The sequence below is a fragment of the Idiotropiscis lumnitzeri genome, chromosome 15, assembly GCF_059441095.1.
Source record: "Idiotropiscis lumnitzeri isolate Australia: NSW breed Sydney's pygmy pipehorse chromosome 15, RoL_Ilum_1.0, whole genome shotgun sequence".
NCBI classification, from domain to species: domain Eukaryota; kingdom Metazoa; phylum Chordata; class Actinopteri; order Syngnathiformes; family Syngnathidae; genus Idiotropiscis; species Idiotropiscis lumnitzeri.
In genome coordinates, this window is record NC_142405.1 from 10753329 (window position 1) to 10774228 (window position 20900).

The 20900-nt window shown below is 39.1% G+C and overlaps 1 protein-coding gene across 1 annotated transcript; it reads right to left on the reverse strand.

Moving 5' to 3' along the window:
- Window positions 1-7: 7 nt before the first annotated feature.
- LOC148322856 (caspase recruitment domain-containing protein 10) lies at window positions 8-11468 on the reverse strand. The gene is made up of 24 exons (XM_088317933.1): window positions 11306-11468; window positions 8413-8655; window positions 7815-7952; window positions 7486-7672; window positions 7153-7291; window positions 6709-6930; window positions 6109-6228; window positions 5904-6029; window positions 5604-5783; window positions 4987-5079; window positions 4422-4458; window positions 4292-4329; window positions 4119-4204; window positions 4008-4054; window positions 3813-3933; window positions 3514-3691; window positions 2512-2635; window positions 2166-2406; window positions 1905-1971; window positions 1725-1827; window positions 1478-1636; window positions 1275-1387; window positions 1026-1141; window positions 8-614 (listed from the first exon to the last, which is right to left on the reverse strand). Exons 1-24 carry the CDS (start codon window positions 11358-11360, stop codon window positions 407-409), a joined length of 3141 nt encoding a protein of 1046 aa, XP_088174059.1. The 5' UTR covers window positions 11361-11468; the 3' UTR covers window positions 8-406.
- Window positions 11469-20900: the final 9432 nt, after the last annotated feature.

Consider the following 20900-nt stretch of genomic DNA (forward strand, 5'->3'; position numbering starts at 1 on the left):
AAACAAACGCAGTTATTTCTTTATTTATTTTTTTTACAAGCATTTAATTATTTGTAACCAACAATAGAGAAAAATAATACAATAAAACGTGAGCAGACTTGCTGTGCACAGGTAAAAGGGCAGCACTGCTGAACCTCTAAAAAATAAAATAAAATAATAGAATTTAATTACCTGTCCAACTATCTGAAGAAAATATTGCAGTTCAGCAATTATCACCACAAACGATTAGATCTGTCATGGGTCCCCACAATGAGTCACTTCTATGATTTATTTGTTTGGCACAGTTTTTACATACAAAATACAAACTCTCTTCGTGTCCTAACTTGCAACTGTTGACAGCACTGACTGGCCAGAGAGTACGTTGAGTAATACTTCTCATTCTGCAAGTCGCGGAAACAGGTCTACATTATTGCAACCTGTCTAGCTCAACCCAAGCAACTGACATCTGCTGACGAGTGATGGCGTTGCGTATGGCTGTGAGCAGCTCTTCTGTGCAGCTCCACGTACTGGGCTCCAAAGTGCAGTAGAGCAGGGGTAAAGTCTCGAGCTGCAACTGTTCCACCTGGCACATCTCCTCCATCACACTTTCATCCCCACACCTTCGAAAAAACTTTCTGTTTGTGCAAAGTTGAGAGAAAATGGTTGCATGACCTCACAGGACTTTTGAAAATTATTGGATAACAAATTCATGCTCATATCCCTGATAAACTGGCAGTGGTTCTCAAAGTGTGGTATGAATAGTATTTTTTTTTCCAGTACAGTGGATTTGTACAGTTCAGTTGTAAAAATAAGTTGAATAAAATTGCACTTAGAACAGGAGCAGATGGATGGAGTGTTTTGGTAACCTCACCTCATCGGAGAGAAAAAATACATTTAATTTAAATGGAAGTGAATTACAACAATATACATGTCTTAACAACTTGACATTCGTCAACTGCAATTTTTTTTTTTTTAACTGTGTGACCCGCTGCGGCCCTGTCCAACTTATGCTCACCACATATTTAAAGCAGTAAATGGGCTCTTACCTGAGCGTCTTGTGTTTTTTACTCTTTGGCAGGATGTGGATGACAATCGGATAAATCCCTTGTCTCAGTAAACCCTCAACACATGGCAGCCCTAACTCCAACAAACAGTGTTTGTCCTATAACGGGAATAAAATATATCAAAACTCTGGCATTTCATTTTACTGTATTTAATGTGCGTGAGCCATCAAGTAATAAATATTGTTGTAATGCAACACTCTAAGAAATCTGAGAAATAATGTTTTGTATCACCTGGGTGATGACTTTCTGTATGGACTCTAACCGTATGCCCCGAGCTGGCTCATCAGCCTGGGAATCCAAGAGAAATATTCTATTGTCCCTCCTTTCAGAGGCTGGTATTGTCTCTACAAATGAGTGTGAGTGACAGGTTAGTGTCTATGAGTGTGCAGTGCAGTTTGGAGATGTTCCAAATGTCATAATAATTTTGTTCCTACCTGGTGCACAGGTGTTGTATTGCAAACCAGACTTGACAGGCTGCATCATTCTCTCTATGAGGCCACGGGCCAGCAGAGATGGTGAGAAGATGACGGGCCGCTTAGATGCAACCTTTACTGGCTGCACCAGGCTGTAAGGGATCAAATGCTCCTCATGCCCTGAGGAAACACACACACACACATTTTGATGCGACGGAAAATTCAAGAGAAAGTAATTTTGAAACCCCCTTCAGAGAAAGGTTCTTACGTTTGTTGAGTGTGTAAAGAACCAGCTGTGTGGCCCCTACCCCACGGCATTTGAGGTCGACCGCCTTTACCAGACGGACTCGACCAGAGGATTTCTTCATGAACTTTAGTGTATGAAGACAAATGAATGAATATTTGAAACTCATCTTGATATCTGAATATGCAAATGACCACTCATCACCTTCTTTTTGAAGTCTTTTCGCTCCACCGCCATTTTCCGTAACTTGACAAGTAACAACTGCTGTGCCCTTATACGAAAGAGAGTGGAAAATAATTTAGCATGTAATTATTTTTATATTCATAATTTTGTGGCTAGATAAGAAGAGCTGTATCAAATTGAGAAGCTCTTATCGTGATGAACTACAACAAAATCATTGAAATAATAATCGACTACAAAATTTCTAGATCATTTCTGGAATGTACTAAAATGTACATGGCCCACCTATTATAGTTGGGCATGTTTCCTGTCTGCAGGGGGTCGGCTGTGCGAGGGTCCACCAGAGAACAGCGCCAATGATATTTGCCATTGTACCTTGTGTCTGTGACATGTATGATGTCATCACAGGACACGCCAAGAGACGGTGGGTCTCCGAGAGGCTCAATATTGAGATTGGCGCGGACATAAAATGAGTCTGCACCCTTGAAAGTAGGCAAAGGAAGCTGGGAGCGCAACTTGGCATAAGCTGAAGACAAGAAGCATGAGACAGCTCAGTCTCAGCAAAATGAATTTTTAAATTTTTTCCTTTTTTTTTTTTTTTACTTTCTTTTTTTCGTGCAAGCTGACTGACCTTCTGAGTTCCTCTGGTGTTTGAGTGATGACGGTTCAGTCCACCATTGCAGAGAAAAGTGCGCTACTTCTGCAGTGCACTGTCTGAACATAACATTTCCTCCACCAAAGAGAACATGCTCTAGCTGAAAAGGAAAAAACACAACACTGAAGTTATATTAGTCAGTTTCTCCATCTTCTTCAGTATTTTTTTTTTCAGTACGCCTTAATGTGCTTAGGAACCATAAGTGAGTGTTTAACCGGGACCCTACACTATTTGTCCTGATCTATTATCATGTTGTCAAATAATTATAATGGGAATGAAAAAGTCTGTTGTGCGGAAAGACAATATCGGGGTTATTATAGTTCTGCAATTTTAATGAAAGTTAGTTTTTATTTTGTTTTGAATTTTGTTTTTTAAATGTAGTTAGTTTTAATTAGTTTTCAAGGCGGCTTTGTTTATTTTTATTAGTTTTAGTTTTTTCAAAAACACTTCATTTTAGTTGGTTTTAGTATTAGTTTTTGGTTTTAAAAGAAGCGTTTTACGCATGTTCAAGATTAAAAAAAAGAGTGTTAATTGCCAAAGACGAAAACAAAGCACATTTTCTCTACAATTACAGTTTTAGTTTTGTAAATATAAAAAGTAGTTTCAGTTAGTTTTAGTTTTTATAAATTATTTTAGTTTTTATTTTATTTCATGAACAAAATAGATTTTTTTTCCAATTTTTGTTTTTGTTATTTAGTTAGTTTTTATTCACTAAAATAACCTTGATAAATATGCATAATTGTGGGCAATGACACTGTATTGAAATATAAATGCAATAATATTTACATTTAAGTCATCAAAGGTCCAATAATTGTTTGTTGTGGGATTAAAAATGTCACATTTCTAATTAAATATTTCAAACAGGTGACCTCAAAGTGTAAACACATTCTGGATGTTGAGACACGAGCGCAAGTTGACATACAGCATTGCTCAACGTACATATCTGCAGCTGCCCGTGCTTCTCATCGTGACACATACCTCCAGAAGCTCACTTCCCTCCTTGAGCCCACATTGTTCTGCCACTGAACCAGCTTTAACATGGCTGACAAAGATGCCTGTTTGGTTCCCACCAGTTATCGTAATATCATCAGCCAAACGGGCTCTTCCATGCGTTGGTGTCATAGGAGGGCTTGAGGATGGAGAGATGGGAGTGATCCTAAAATAGAGCAAGCATAATGGTTGGTGGTGTCTTTTTTTCTTCTTTTGCAAACTGGCATCAAGTAATACAATATTTCCATTTTGGGAAAAAAGGGATAGTTTGAACAAAAAACAACGACCTTGGACTCCCGGCACTGTGTCGATGTGCGTTAACAGCGGGCAGATTGACCAGATCGAGGGGAAAAATAGGAGAATGTAGAGAGTTGCAGGAATCCCACAGAGAGGGTTCACCATGTTCACCTGATACACAATTTAGACCAGTTTAAAGCCGTGAATGTCAGTGTCCATGCGAATGATGACATAACTAAAAATACCTGAAAAGTTGTCAATCTCATCACTGCCCCAAGAGTCCAAGTCGAACCTTTTCACAAAGAAGAAGGAAAAATGTAATTGTTGTCAATTAGTGTTGTTCAATTATGGCTCACTCTGTATTGAATCTTCGGTTGATGGAGTTCATACAAGGAGGAAATGGGAACGTTGAGAGGCGATTTATTTCCTTCTCGTCTTCTGTCTGAGGATGCAGAATGATGTTGAGTAAGAAATATTTATTCTCTACTGTCTTTCCCTAACCCAGTGAGTTGAGCCGTGTGATACGCACTGATGGCAGTGGAGTCTCCTCAGAGTTGGAATGAGAATCTGTCATCAGACACGAAATCCAAGTCAGTAGACGAAGCCATTATACAGAAACTGGTTGATCATCTTTGGGATTGTGACAGAAAACAACCTACCCTCTGAAATGTCATTGGTTTGGCCTCTGGAGGATGCCTGTCGCAGAGAAGAAAAGCAGTACAGTACAAGCATGACCTCACACTCGGAGAGTCCTCTCTACATGTCCTAACACAGGGGTGGGCAAACTTTTTGATTGGCGGGCGACTACGGGTTCTAAAATTTGACAGAGGGGCCGGATCCGGAGCAGATGGATGGAGTGTTTTGGTAACCTCACCTCATCGGAGAAAAAAAAATTCATTTAATTTTAAATGAAAGTGAACAAAAGCATTACAACAATATGTATGTATTTGAAAAACCACAGTATTTAGAAAATAAAACATGAACAAGGTTTATTCATTAATTTTTTTTTTCAAGTTCGGCGGGCCGGATTAAAACGTTTAACGGGGCACAAGTGGCCCTCGGGCCGTAGTTTGCCCACACCGGCCCTAACACGTCAAAGAACTAGTCCGCAATGTAATACGTAGTTTACGTTTGATACATAACAATCAGAGTAAACATTAACTCCCACGTTTGAGAATACATTTTCAGAGTAGAGACCAAAAAGAAACTCAAGTATTTGATGACCTTCCGTAACTGAAGTCGGGCGCCATTAACAGGAAGGTTCAGCGAGCAACAGGGTCCGTAGCACTGGTCTTCACTGCACAGAGACAAATGGGACTGGAGAGCACAGCACAAAGAATCGTGTGTTATGTAATACTCGGCTGCAGTTCAAGCATTCCTGTCAATCTTTTACGACTCGACTTGCTTCACAATAATATTATTAATAAATCATATTTACTTTGTCTGTGCCCTTGAGGATATGCCACAAAAAAACAAAGGAGACACACCGACATGCACTAACAGATCATACAGGCATGCTCAAGGCACATTAGGTCATGATCAGGAGTAAAAAAAAAATATATATATATATATATATATATATATATATTTATATATAGAGTTGGTCTCCAATTTGTGATTCGCAGGTAAAAACAGACTGATGTCCTCTCCTCTTCTACGCAGTAGATGTACCGTACTTATTTCTTAAAGTTACAAGTCATGTAGAGAAGCATCATTGCACATGACTGAAATATTGAAGGACTTGTGTTTAGTACCGACCAATGACATATTTTGACAACCTTCGCAGTGACAGAACAATACTGCTTGATGGACAGGCGTCTTAAGCCGAGCGGTTGACTTACACAGTGCAGACACGGACTGCTCTGTTCCATTTGCTCTTTGCTCTTTTCTGTCTCTCGCTCCAACTCCCGCTGCTGCTGCTCCAAGTTGGCTTGCAGCTCTGCGATGCGTTTACGCAAACGATTCTTGTCCAGTAGACAGTCGGTGTACTCCAACTGCAGGCTGTCACGACTGCGCATGGCCTGAAGGGAAAAGGAACATGGACAAAGTGGATGTTAAATGCCAGAACTAGCTGAAATGCTGGGATGTTGACGCCCATGAGACATGAATCCTGGCTCAGTCAAGACTGAGTCTACACAGACCTGGTCCCTCTCCTTTTCGAGTTCCATGATCTGGTTAAAGTAGGACATGCTCCTCTTCTGCTCCGTCTCCCAGTCCAGCTGGAGAGTCCTCACCTTCAACTGTAGCTGCTCACACTGTGATTGCAGCTGCAAATGTGGTTCACACTTAAAACATCTAATCCTCCTGAACTTGTTCATTTGTACATTTCTGAGAGAAAATGTTCACCTTGTCCTTGTTCTCCTCAGTGCTTTGTATCTCCCCTTGTAGTTTCGCGATGAGGTTGCAGAGCTCCTGTCTCTGCTCTGCAGCCTCCCTGCGATCTTGCTGTAGGATATCCATCAGAGCCTGGAGGAAACACACATCATGTTTTTTTTATTATTTTCTACTGTATAAAAGTCATCTTCCCAACATCCGCAGGTGAGCGGGTTCCGATCCTAGCTGACTACGGACAATTTAGTAGAGCCTTCAATTAACCCATCGTGCATTTTCTCTGGAGTTGAGACGTAAATTCTACACATAATGATTTGGTCTAAAAACATAAGAACTGGCTGTGAGTCAGGCATGTTATTATTGCCCTCTGCTTCTCAATTACTTTCTGCTACGCCCCCACTAGCAAGAAGAAAACAATTAGTGCCCCCAACCCTCCCCCCACTCTCCGCTGCAACTATAAATAATAGCATTTTTGTTGCAAAACAAACCTACACCGTATTGTTAATACTCGCTGTGCACAATGTGCAATGAGAGCGCCACTGCCAACTACTGGAGTGGATGTGCAATTACACTTTATTGGGGATTTCTGATTTCTGAAAAATGACAAGAACGTACAATGACTCCAGTCGCGGGAACTGGATCCTTCATCTGAGTTCCTGAATTTTCTTTTTTTGGAACTTCAATACGGTACGACGGCTTTTTGGGCAAAGCTGGTGGGGAACCAGGTTCTCCAGTGGACAACAACAATCTCTTCTGTGTGTTTGTTTGAATCCCGTTGCCTTCAGCATTTGTAATTTGATGCTCTGTTTCTGATAACCTGGACGTTAACTCTTCTACCTGTATGGAGACAGAACGCAACAGTCATCAATACACAGGAACTCTGACTAAGAATAACCAGATTTCGTCATTGGGTTTAAGTTGATGGCCTTGTGGTGGATTGCTTTCCACTGTGAATGGATGTGCAATCTACTTTTCCTTCCACTCCAACTAAGTGGCACAAATCTACAACATGTAACATTCAGGCTCTAGAAGTAATAATGCAAAGTTGTACAGTCTCACTTGCTTGAGCAGTTCTCTCTCTCTTATGGAGGCTTTGCCTTGTTCTTCTAAGGCCCTGGAATATTTCACAGACTGTTCCAGGTGTCTGTCCTTCAGCTTGCCCAGCTCTCGACTGGCCGACTCCCAATCTTGACGTAGCCTGGATGATGCAAATGAAATTACGCAGTTTTACTTTTTGACCAGTATGCAGTCACAAACAAACAATAGGATGCAGAAATGACCACGAAGAAGTAGTTTTTTTTTCAGTAGTTTTAATTTGCTAAACAGGTAATAACAGATTTCCATCCAAACATCAGTATTTTCAGAAGTTTGTCAAACTAAGTCAAGTCAAACCTCTCTAGCTGCAGTCTGTCGTGGCGTAACTCCTGAGCTTTACGTTCAGCACGACTGCGGTCATCCTCGGCCACCCGACAACGCTGGGACAAGCGGCGTTCGCACATCCGACTGTTTCGAAGTTGCACTCTCAGTTTTCGGACCTCCAGCAGCAAAAACTGAGTCAAACCCTCTGGACCTTCCTCATCTATGAGAGCGTGAGTTAGTATTACTGAAATCTGAGAGTCTAATTATTACTTTGTACGCTGTTTTTTTTTTTTTGAGACAAATGAAATGTAATTCAACCTTTATATATGCACCGACCAGTTGAATTATTAACATATTCGTACCCAATATCAGAGAGCAGCGGTGTGTTGGCTGCTCTCCAGTCAACTGTGTGTATTGCTCAGGATGGTAAAACTCCAGAGACTCCATGAAGGCCTGAAGACCTCTCGGACCCTGGCCACGCAGGATGTCCAGCAAACGTCCTGTACAATTAAATGGAATTACTACAATGACGTGGAATAATTATGATTCATACGTGTCAGTTGACATTTTTAACAATTATACAGTGATTGTCCATCCGTTTTTATTAGCGCTTTTCCTCGTTAGGTTTGTCGGTGAGCTGGAGCCAATCCCAACTGGTTCTAGGTGAGAGGCGAGGTACAACCTGGTCTGGTCATTCAAAACTGAACATTACTTGAGCAATGAGATAACAATGTTATGAACTCAGTTTTGGACCAGGTGTAGACTCGTCATTCTTCCTCGTTGCATTACTCATGCTGCTGTCAACCCCTTCCTTCATGTTTCTTTCATCGCAACACCTGTTCATACGTGCCAACCCTGTTGTCAGCTCATTCGCACACTGAGTTTCTTATTTTAAGGTTGAAAAAGTAAAATACTGTCTTTTAACTACACACCAACAAATATTGATTAACTTCTTCTCACCGGCCTTGGTGATGCGCAGCGGGTACTGAATGGAGTTGAGCACCTCATCTTCATCCTGTTCATCGATGACCTTACACTGACGCAAATACGGGGTGAGTTTGGCCGGGTTTAGGATGCGCGTTAGCTTGTGTCGCACTCCTTCCACACGATCCCACAGGTCCTCACAGTGCTCCTCTGACCACGAAGGAGATGGTCGGTTTTCCTCCTGAGTGATTTGGCCTCCCTCTGGCCAAATTGTGATGCCTGCACGAGTCAAAAAAATAAATAAAAATTTTCAAGTAAATTGTAGCCGAGCACAACGGAGAATATTGTTAAATATCATGGCTACTTGTTACTATAAGAAATTATAAGAAAATTATAAGAAATAGAAGAAATTGACAAAATGATAATATTGATAATAATAAATGAATAATAAATGTTGTATAATTTTCTTTCACTAGTTTTTATTGTGGTTGCGTGAATGGCTCACAGTCAAATAATCTGAGTTCAAATCTCAATGGGAACATTTTGTGGAGTTTGCATGTTCTCCCCACGCTTACATGCATTTTCTCCATGAACCTGTACATCAGCTCCCTTCAACATTCCAAAAACATGCAGGTTGTAATTGAAGACTTTAAATTGCTGGCAGCTGTGAATGCGTGTAGGAATGGCCGTTCGCCTGCGGGTGCTCCGTGAGTGACTGGAGACCAGACCAGTGTCGTGCGTTATGTCAGCTCAGATAGCCTTCAGTTTGCCACGACCCGTAGGGGACAAGTGGCATCGAAAATAAATGGAAAATTCGTGTAATAATACAGTCAAGCACTCAACTATGAAGTTCATTTTACACAAATAGAAAAAACATTTATGATAACAATCACACTTATGAATAAGTCTTACGTGATGTTGAATGATGCAGTCTTTGTCCAACATTAGTGGCATAGTTTTCCAAAAGTATTTGTTGTATAAATATAATTGCATAAAGTCTTTCATCTTTGAAGGTTTCACTTCCTGTTTCTTCACTTAAGACGTCTGATTCACCAAGACTATTTTTGTAAGAATTTTCTTAAATTAAATAAAGTCTCGGTGGAATTTAAAAAGACTTATTCGACTATATGATGGAATTCAAAACATGTACTCTAATGTTATGAATCATAGATGCAATATTAGTGAAACGCTTAGATGTGTGCAAGTATTCTGTGGCGTATTCTTAAGAAAACATCCATTGATCGGGCAAAATTTCTCTTTAAAAAATGTTTAACTGGAGGTTAGGAATGTTCCAGACAAAATAAGTTTGTTTTTTTGTCTGACTGCACTTATCTGGTGTCCACCATCATGCGCTCTCTCGTTTCCAAAGATAACAATCAAATTTGAGTACTTGTAGATTGCTCCATTTCTTAACCTTCATAAATCATCTTTGTATCGCAAAGCAAACTCTGAGTAATCACTAAAACTGCAAAACCGAGGCAATGATTCTCAACAAAACAGAAATGAAACAAAGTCCACACCTCATAAACAGAAGTGGCAATAAAGCCGTATAACCAACAATGTATTTTTGTTTCCAAGGCAACATAGCAAACAATACTGGAACAATTTAAACATCCAGTTGCTCTGGAGTAAGGAATTTGGCTGCTATCGGGGTATTGAATTATGTGAAGCTTCATTGTGTGGGTGAAATGAATAAATATTGATGAACCCATAATTACTTTGAAGTAAAATGGGAATTAGTCATATAGCAGATATGTTTATCCATGAATTAAAATGTAAAAATAAGTCTACTGGCAGGCCTCGTTGTGACTCATTGTGGGGACTCAGGAGAATTAAGATGCTTTGTTCAGATGGTCCGATAACTAAAATGTGAGCCAGCAGGCAGGCTGAGACTCGCATGACTGCGCTGGAATCTCTGTCGCTAATCAGCAGTCTGGTGAGAAATTGTCCTTGTGGAATTAGCACCAGACACCTCATCCTGATGCACGTAAAATATACACATTAGAGTAACTGCTGCAAAAAGAATTCCGGATTGTATTAGTCCAGCACAAATGAAACCATGATGTTGTGTGGCTTGAGTGGTAAAAAAGAAACATGTGTGGATATTTTAGTTTGTAAAATTGCCTCGTTTCAGTCGTTCTTCTTCATTTTTATCTGGCACTGTGTTGTGCTAGATTAGAGTTTAACCGTGTAGCTATGTTTGTTTCTCAGGAACATCATTAATGGGAAGAAAATAAATTCTCATTATTAAATCCATATTTACTATAACATTTCAATGAATATGGCTGATAGCAAAATACGGGTGAATCAACGTTGCAATGTTCGGCTTAAGCGTTGAATCGATGTTGAAACTAAACGTTGATCTTAATTCAACCAAAATGCAATGTCGACTCAATGTAGGTTTTGAATCACAAACATAAATACTGACAAACAGTTGTTGAACCAACGTTGATTGACCATCAGTCTTCAACAGAAAAAATAACATTCATTGATTAAACCTCTTTTGCTATCTGGGGTGCTTCATTAACTTTCCCAGCTCATGTTTTAAAACAATAATTCAAATGTTTTTCCATTTTAAAAAAAGGTTACATTTCTTTAAATGTACAAATATGAGAAAGGAAATATTTTCAATATATCTGTATGATTACCAGTTTGTAAATAAAGAGCCAAAGAGGGAAATGAGAAATGTCTGTGACCACTCGTAGTTTTTTTTTTTAATTGCAAAAAAATAGCAAAATAGTAACTAATAGTTAAAATGTTTGTGTACCAGCCATTGTACTATAAATACAATTATATATTTTAAGTAAGTTAATCGTCCATCAACAGATTTCTGGTTATCGTGATCGATGTTGTAAATGTAAACCGAAATTAATTTTTGTTCAGAGGCAAATATGCAAATAATGTGCTTCGGTCCTGCAAGTGAACTCACCGCTCATGTCTCCAAGTGTCTTGTTGAGGTCCAGAGTCCAGACTGATTGGTGCATTTGTTACCTCCACATCCCATTCACGTCCGGAGATGAGTCAGGGGAGACACAAAACACATGCCGGCGTGTTTGTGTGTGTGTACGTGCTTCCCGAATGAGTCATGAGCAGAAATCCTTCTGTAGAACAGAAACAAGCCTACTTATCTTGTTCATGTTTGGCTTGCTGTGTCAAGAGGTGGTGCTGTTTGCCAACGTTTGCATGAACAAAACTTTAAGGCAGGTGTGGGCAAACTATGGCCCGGGGGCCACATGTGGCCTATTAAAATGTTTTAATCCGGCCCGCCAAACTTGAAAAAAAAAAGAATCAACCTTGTTAATGTTTTATTTTCTAAATACTATGGTTTGTCAAACACAGCTATTTTGTTGTAATTCTTTTGTTAATTTTTTTTCTCAAATAAGGTGAGGTTACCAAAACACTCCATCCATCTGCTCCTGGTCTGGCCCCTCTGTCAAATTTTAGAACCCATTGTGGCCTGCCAATCAAAACGTTTGCCCACCCCTGCTTTAGGTAATAAACATTGTTGATTTTGACAGCACAGTTGCAAAAAAAAAAAAAATAAAATAAAAAAATAAAGGTCTACTGAGGTGGTAAAAGTGTCTACTCCTACGATGTACTTCGTTATAAGTACATTTGATTTAAAAAAAAAAAATACTCACAATAAAAAAAATGATGACGATCTTGATTTTAGATAGTGGAAACAATTTTGAATGCCAGTGGCTTGTTGTCGTTAATTGGGCACAAGACACAACACATTTGCCATGAATCATTCTTGCGCTCCACATTATCAAAAAAAATCTCTTGAATAAGGTTGGCTGGGGAATATTTTGCTTCTCTGAATGCTTGCTCCATGTCGTTGCTGACCCTGTTTTTCCACCTTTCAAAACCCCAAGACCTCAGTCAATCAAGACCTCAACGGGAGTTCTTCACAAAAAAAGGTTGAAAAAAAATTAAAAAGCCGATTGACAAAATATGGAGTAGAACATACACAAGTGAACACAAACTGTTTTAGGACAAGGCGGGGAATTGTATTTATATGGCATATTTCATACACAAGGCAACTCAGCGCCTGAGTAGAAAAGAAATATTCAAATATTCAAAATGAATACTTAAGTAAAACATGGAAAACTACTTCATGCAGCAGCAACACACTTTGATTAAGGTGTTAAAGAAAAAAAAAAGAAGGCGTGTCTTCAACAAATGAGCCATAAGCATTGTGACTCACCCTTGGAAGTACCCCACGTCGCTCTAACTCACCTTGACAATGCAGTCAAGACCGTGTTTAGCAGTTGTATCGTCTCAAGGAGTGCTGTCAAACACGTCTACGGTACACTTCTGGCTGAATTTAATCATCAAAACTCTATGACACACAGTTTCAGTTTCACTGTTTAGAGACTCGTAGATTCTTGATGTGTCGCTCGAAGCACTTTTAGTACTCCAAAATGTAGCCACCGCAAGCAAAATACAATCAAATTAAAGGAGATATGATACTTTTCACAACTTCTTTTTTTTTTCTCCAACGCACAATGTAGCAGTTCAGATCGGAACTTTACATAGCAACAGTTTTGAAAAGGGAAACTTGTTTACATTTCAGAGAAGCTCTTCAATGTGAAGCCTCATTTGTCTTCCCCATGCAAATCTCTCATTAACGTTAAAAAGATCTTCATGTTTTTGAGCTCAAAATGTCATTAAACATGATGGACAGTATCAGCCACGATGGAAAAAAAAACAAAGATGCCTCAATGTCGGGTTTTCATATTGAATGGGTGCTATTTTAGTAGTGTGGAATGGGGGGGGGTTGAGGGTTTGAAATGTGTCGGAAAAGTGTTCAAGAGCAGTCAGGAATGATGACCTTCTTGGGTGAAGAATGTGTGTCATTCTTGGCAAAGTAACAGAGTTGGCAGGCCACCCCCCCCTTTTTTTGTTTTTTTTTACTTAAAATGTCTGCGTGTGTTTGCGGTCTCTGTGCTGATGCTGAGATTGCACAATTAAAACTAGAAAGCATACTTACGAGCCCACATTGACACTCGATCATCCTGAAGACGGACCCACGAGGAGCTGTGGGTAGGAATAAATGCAGCTGATGTTTCATTTCAAAGTAAAAAAAAAAAAAAATTCAAATGCATGTCAGCTCCTCCTATGGCAAGCCGTCTTGCATGGGGAGTGAACATGAGAGTTCTCTGTTTGCCTGCTTCAAAGGATGAATTCCAGAGATAAATCTAAATTCTCACCTTGGCACTTTTCTCCTCTGGAACCAAATCCATGTCAACTTATTTTGCACTTGTTTTTTTTTTTTTTTTTTGCTTTGATGGCTTGAGTGAGGAGGGGGCGTCTACATTGGTTAAGCATTCCTGTTGTCTCTAAGGTGACAGCAACACAGAGGCACTATTGACAGCAGCTCTGGACCTCACAGTCTTTTCACACTGGAATGTCATTACGCCAGTTCGTTCACACAGAAAAAGATGTTGCCGAATCCCTTCCATCATGTACATTTCTTTTCATTTTTTTTAGATCAGCGTTAAGCACTTATGTGTGTGTTCAGGCTACATAAATACACACAATATAAGGAAATAAAGACGGTATACTTTTTTGGAATATAACATTATTTTTGAAGAAGACTTGGGCCTATTAGGTTACTGTATTTGAACATTAGTCATTATGGCTCTAAACCAAGTGACCGTCTTTTTAAAAAAATAATTAAAAAAAAATCGGTTTTGTGTCCCTGGTGTGCTATATTAAATTCCATGTTTTCACAAGCGAGTCAAGTCAATAACGTTCTGTGCCCCCACCAGCTAAATTATGGTTTTCTGATTAATATTGTATTTGTGGAATATGAATTAAGTAGCAAAATCCACCGATTTTTATCCATCTCAGAGAGCAGCCATTTTGGCACTTTCTGTCGACTGAAAATGACATCACAGTGCCAATGGGCTCCGATAATGATCCCCTCTTTTCTAGGTTTGGTCATTTTGCATTTGCAAGTTGAGCCCAGCCATAAAACGTATTAAAAAATAAATACATAACTTCCCCTTTAAGTATTGAAAAATATTATTCACTGTAAAATTGAACAACTTAGATCTAACCTTTTTGATCACAATGAATCAAATTTGTGTGTTGCTATAGGCAGAATTAAGGGTCTCAATCATAACTGCCTCAATTAAAAAAAAACAACAATCTGGAACATAAAGTCAGACTGACACACACAAAAGGAAATTAAGTTAAAAAAGGCATCCTCAAGATCATGACATCCCGAGCCCCAAATGAACCCTTACCCCAGATTTAGTGTTCACCAGGTTTCCTCCCATGCGCTGCAAAGATGCAATCTGATTTCAAATTTGTCCTCACGTATTACTATGCATAATTCAAAGGCCACGACAGTCTGTTCATTTTATTTCTATCGTCGAGTATGATCCATCTGACCCCCCCTCCACAGTTTCTTGTATGACTCAAGCCTGGCGGCTGCACATAATCACCCCTTTGTATCCTCAATGAGTTTCTTTTTTTACGTTCTTTTGGAAAACAGAGGGATGGGGACATGACTAATTGGGACAGATGTAAACATGGACAAGGCAAGTGATTTATGCTTTTTTTTTTTTTTTTTGTCGGCAGTGGAGTGACACAGTAGCATTCATTGTTGATCCAACTGGTGGAACTCAAGTTTTGGCTGCAACGTTTAATAACGAACTTGGCACAAAGTAAGAAATGTGAGAGCTGGTAATTATTTCATATGATTAAAATGTTAAATGAGTATCTTGAGGTGCCATGCTGATAAATCCCTGTGTCTAGTTGCTCTGATGTTTTACTGTGACAAAGTTGTAGTCTGCATTGTAGGATGGAGGAAGGTTTGTGAGCAAAACTTGAAAAAAAAACATAAAAAGAAAAAAGACGAGCTTCATCACAACAAACAGTAAATAATTTCAATATTAAGGTCCCAGCAAGTTCAGGGTAAAAAAAAAATATCAACTGAAATTATCAATACAAAAATTAACGAGTATCAATAAATGTCAGTGCATATAAGCCATAAACAAATTCTATTTCTTTTGACTGTTTAGAAGTATTTTTTCCATTTTTTTCATTTTAAATAACCAGATTCTTGCAGACTCTCAAATGAACTCACGCTGCCATGCTCCCTTTCCTTTCCGTTTTTCTTTCACAACAGAGAGACCTGAGCCGAAGTTGGAATTACAGGGTGTAGCTGTCTAAAAGTGAACTCCACCACACTTTAGAACAGCGGACCAACCACTACAGATAAATTTCCAGAGTCACAAAATGCAACTTTTTATAAGCAGACGCTACAAGCTGCCTCCCAAAAAATGAAGGAGATGAATTTTTTTTGTCCTGATGTGTGCATGTACTTGCTATCTATATTTAAACATAGCATATGGCGGAATTTACTCAACTTGCGCTTATATTTTCTTACATCGCATCTACATTTTTTAATTCACCCTAACGTTGACCTTGTATGACAATGGACTTCATGTATCTTGAGGTCTTGTTCTTGCGTGAGAGAAGAATGTAGCAAGAAATTGATAGGAACTGGTCCAAGTATTTGCAGTGATGCGGAGTCAGCATCAGTCTCTTGTGGTGAAGGAGCTGAAGCACTCGATTTACTGGTTGAACTTGCATCCCAACCCAACATATTGTCAAGAACTGTGGGTCGTGACTTAGAAGATCTAGATCATGGATACAAATGATCGAAATTGTTTTTTTGGTGTGAGTGTGGAGGTGCTCAGAGTAGAGTTAGGATGCTTCCTGGATGCTTCCCTGTTGAGATGTACAGATCATGCCACACTGGAAGGAAGCTCTGGGGACAAGCTGCAGAGACTACGGACTGTTTTTGTGTCTGGTGCAAATCTGGCGTGGCTCGCAGTCTAAATCTGGCCGAGGCAGATTAGATATTCATGTTGGTCATCTAGCACACAGTTAAAACAGGGTGCTTGCGCTGTTGTGGGTGTGAACACAGCTGATGTCATTTTGACCTATTAAAGGGGCTCCTTTCATTTCTTTATTTTTTATATTCTCAAATTTATAAATATCTGTGTGGAGGTACAGAGCTACTAAAAAGTTAAGATTTAGTCTTGCTTCCACATGCATTTATAAAATTACTGTAGTTATTAAAGGCAAAATGTGCACAATGTTTTGCTGCAAAACACAATGGCTTCAGCAGGAACTAAGTGAACACGCAATATGTTCACATGATGGTTCAGCAAACAATCTTTGCGCGACACAATCACAGGCACAAACACACAATCACTCCTATACAAATATGCTATGATGCAATTGATTGGAAGATTCTATATCAATAATGAATATTACATAACAGTAATGAAGAAGATTCTGACTTCACACCAAATGTTTAAAAACAAACAAACAAGCAGTCGTATGTTGTTGACGAAACAAAGGTTTGGGTGTGTGTAAGTGTCTCTTTTGAGTTGTTTTGTTGTGATCCAGAAAGAGCTACGGTCCAACATTACAATGCGCTATTGTTTCTGGGCCAAGTCTCACCTCCCAGCATCCACACATTACATGGACAAGTGTCCAAACAAAACTGGAGGGCCCATCTTTCAAATCCTGATCTCCTAAAACCATCATGACACACACAGTATATCATCATCATCATTATCCAATTATTCTAAAAAATTCTCTCTTTATCTGATTAATTGTCACCACCAGATTTGCATCTGGATTTCATGAGAACACAAATGTGAACTTGATCTATCTGCCAAAGCAGGAGCTGGATTCCCTAAACCATAGTGGAAACAAAACCAAGTGATGAAGACCGATGCTGCGGGTTCAGCAGAATAGTCATTAGTAAATGGCACCTCTTTTTTTTTTCCCTGGGAGAACTCAACTTTAAACGAGTTTCACTGTCTGTAAGGAGTTACAGCTTCTTGGCATCTTCTGTGAAAACCTTTTGTCTTAGACAATTTTCTTGTTTTAGTGGGAATCTATCTCCCCTTCCACCTCCTTCTCTGTCCTCCTGAATCTTCATCTTTTGGACTCTCTGCCAATGATATGAATGTTAGAACAGAAATTGCAACTTTTCCCTCCTCTCATCTGTTTGTCTGCCTTTCATCCTTCAGAGTGACTGCTCTTAACGGAGGGCCTGAGATGTTGCAGCTGCTGCCAGCAGATTGAAATGGCCTCCAAGGCTCACAAAATCTTCCCACTCCTCCGCATCTCGTTTTGTAATCTTCAGTCCATGTTCCTCCTCTCTTATCTCATTCCTTAGTCATTTCACAATGTCTTGGGTCTCATCACATCATGGAAAGTTCATTGTTATTCAAGGAATTGATTTATTTTTATCTCAATTATATCACTTTAACAGTGCAGATGAGTTGAGTGAATTAGTGGTTAGCACCATCTGGCTCACAGTTCTGAGGTTGGAAGGTTCAAATCTCGGCTCTGACCGTCTTGCGTCTTATTTGCATGTTCGACCTGGGCTTGAGATTTTTTTTCTGAGAACCGCAGCTTCCTCCCACATTCCAAAACATGCACATTAAGTTAATTGAACACTCTGAAATAGTTCGTAGGTGTGAATGTGAATGTGGGTCATGCGCCCCGTTATGCTGATGACTTGCCTTGTAGAACTGCCACAAAATGTGTTTTTTTTTTCATAATTATTTATTATTTCATCTAATTAAGTAAATTGATATATTTCATTAAATTATTTGTTGCATTGCACGTTAACACTCAAGCTCTTTCTTTAAAGGTTGAAGTCATCCCCAAAAAATCTTTGCAATAAAATGTTCTATATCTGTCTTCGCTAGTCTATGGCATTTTGATTACTATTGCATTACTGTATTGCCTAAAAGCTCCGAGCGATCTCATGAGGTGACATTCAGAATAATTTTCTTCCCACCCCCGACTTTCTCTTACTCCTCCCCCTCTTCCTCTCCATCTCTCATTTTCTGCTTGCCACCAGTATAGCCAACGTGCAGCTGCTCTGCACTGATGCAAACTTTTTGTCCATTCAGGAATATTACAACCCAAGGAGGACTTTTAGTATACCTCAAGGTAAGACAATACATGAAAGCAATGTCTGCAACATGTTTTCCACGATCATTTAGCAACAATTGCTTATAGCAATGACAGATCAAGGTAGAGTGATGGATATTTCTTAATTCCTCAATCTGTTTACCTGTACTAAGTACTGTACGTAAGTAAATGCTGTGTGAATTGCCACAACAGTGTGAAAAAAAAGTCTGCCCGGCAATATTATTGGTAATTTGGCATGCAAGTGCTAAAAGGGCAAGCGCACGAGTACGGAGGTCCTCTGTGCAGACAAACTGCTGCTTGTTCTCATTGAGGCAGTACAAGCCAGTATTTGGAACCAATCAAAATGACCCGGTGCTTATGTTGAACGATGTGCAAAGTTCTTCTGGATGGTCGTTCCCTATCATAGTTGAAGCCTGAGGAAATTTGGGGAAGTGTGTGTTCTCACAAACAGCAGGGAAGTAAAAACAATCCCATATGTCACAAATGAATACCTCGAAATTGACTCATTCACTACCAGCCGAGTAAAAAAATGGATCTTTGGCGTATTTATCCGTCAATGGTAGTCAATGAGTTAAGATCAAGTGAGTTAATTACGACACTGAAGGTTGTTGAGTGCATGGGCATCAATTACACAGTGCTTGGTTTGACAGCCACATTCCTCTACGCGGCCACTTTGAGCTTTCATGAACTGCACCTCGCTGTTTATGTTTGCTTGCTGGGCATTTACTTATATGCGCTTTGTTCGGCCAGCCTATTCAAATGCCGGATGTGTTTGCAGTTCTTTTTTTTCTGCTCAGTTCAGTTGACAGAAGACGCTGGTTATAAAGCTGACCCTATGCTGAACGACTGAGTGGCGGCAAAGATTAAACAGACCATGAAGATTAATAAGTTTACTTAGCCTCCTGCTGTTATGCATTTAGTTGTATTTTTTTCTTCACGTTTCATCATCAAACAACATCACAAATATTAACATCATCATACGGCAAACGGTTTCCTTTGAACTTTTTTGTCAGTTTGCTAGGTTATTCACCACCAATGAAACTTTGTTCTATCCATTTAATTCGGTTCCCATTCCAGATAAAGGATATATATATATATATATATATATACATATATAGATATTAATATATAGATATTATTATTTTTTTTTTGATTTATTTATAATGAGTACAATATATTAATTTTTTTTTCTGACTAAGTTGACAATATGTTTAAAAGTTGTCTCTTAGAACTTTATTAAAGGTTTTTAAAGCACGCGGGAGGGGTAAAACTTGTTTTTCGTTTTTTTGGTTTCTCAGTATTGTGGATTTTCCGCTATTGTGAGTGGATGTGCACCACTATTGATATACTGTCAAATATATTTATACAACTGCAACAAATACAACATTTAATATGTGTTGCTGTAGAAAAACTCATGACGATCTAGAAGGCCAGGAAATGTTTTGCCACGTTGATCCTTGTAAAGTGAGTTGCTTGTTATATTTTGGATCGACGCATAATGATCAGTGTTTTCTGACCTCAACCATATTTAGCAAGTCCTGCACTCTAAAAGGACCAGCGGCCCCTCCGGTCCAGTGAATGGTCGCTACATTTGATGTCTGAGCCACTGGGACTAAACTTCCTTCACTTTGGCACACGATGACACCACATGTGATATTCAAACCGTAAATGCGGTAGGAGAGGTCAAAATAGAACAAAAAAAATTGGTGCACTGTTGCTACGTGTGTGAGGTGGAAAACGCAGCCTAGCAAACAGACAGATTGTCACAGACAGATTAACTTGTTGACGGATTTGAAGCACCGTCAATTAGTTAGGATATTGATTTCTTTATTTTGGCAGTCAGAATATTTTCACAGACTTCTGAGTTCGGTTGTCGATAATTAATTGAGACTTTTTATAGTCTTGCTTTCCAATTATAAAAAATGTTTCTGTTGTCGTTTGTTGTTGATTTCCTTGGAAATAAAAGCTTCTCTCATATTTCTCTTTTGACCGTTCCAAAACTTTTAGAGCATATGATTTTTTCTTTCTCAGCATCTCCGGATGATTTTATCTGATGCCTTTGATAGATGACATCCGGCTTGCTTAGCTTGTGTAATCATTCATGCACTTCATGCAAAACAAGGTTATAAACTTGCAATTATAAATTAGCGATCAATTACACGCTGAGCAAGACTTATTGTTATCTAATGAGGCCGATTTTCTGATTCAATGTCCCGAGCATGGAGGAAAACAAATTGTTCACAATGCAAGCAGGAAAACAAGGCATCCAAAGTATTTGACCACAGATGGCTAAAATACAACATCTGAGAGTGGATTTCTTTTTTTTTTTTATGTTTTCTTCTCAGTGTTTTTGAAGTAAATACACATTATGGGGATTTTGTAATGATAAAAGTTTCATCACAGATTCCTCTATTACAAAAAATCCAATGTGTGTTTTTAGTTTCCATTTATATTTGTATGGCTATCGCTCTGACAACATCTCTTCAAGAAGCAGAAACAACAATTTTGCGCTGCATTTTCGCACTTAGTCTTGCACTGAAACC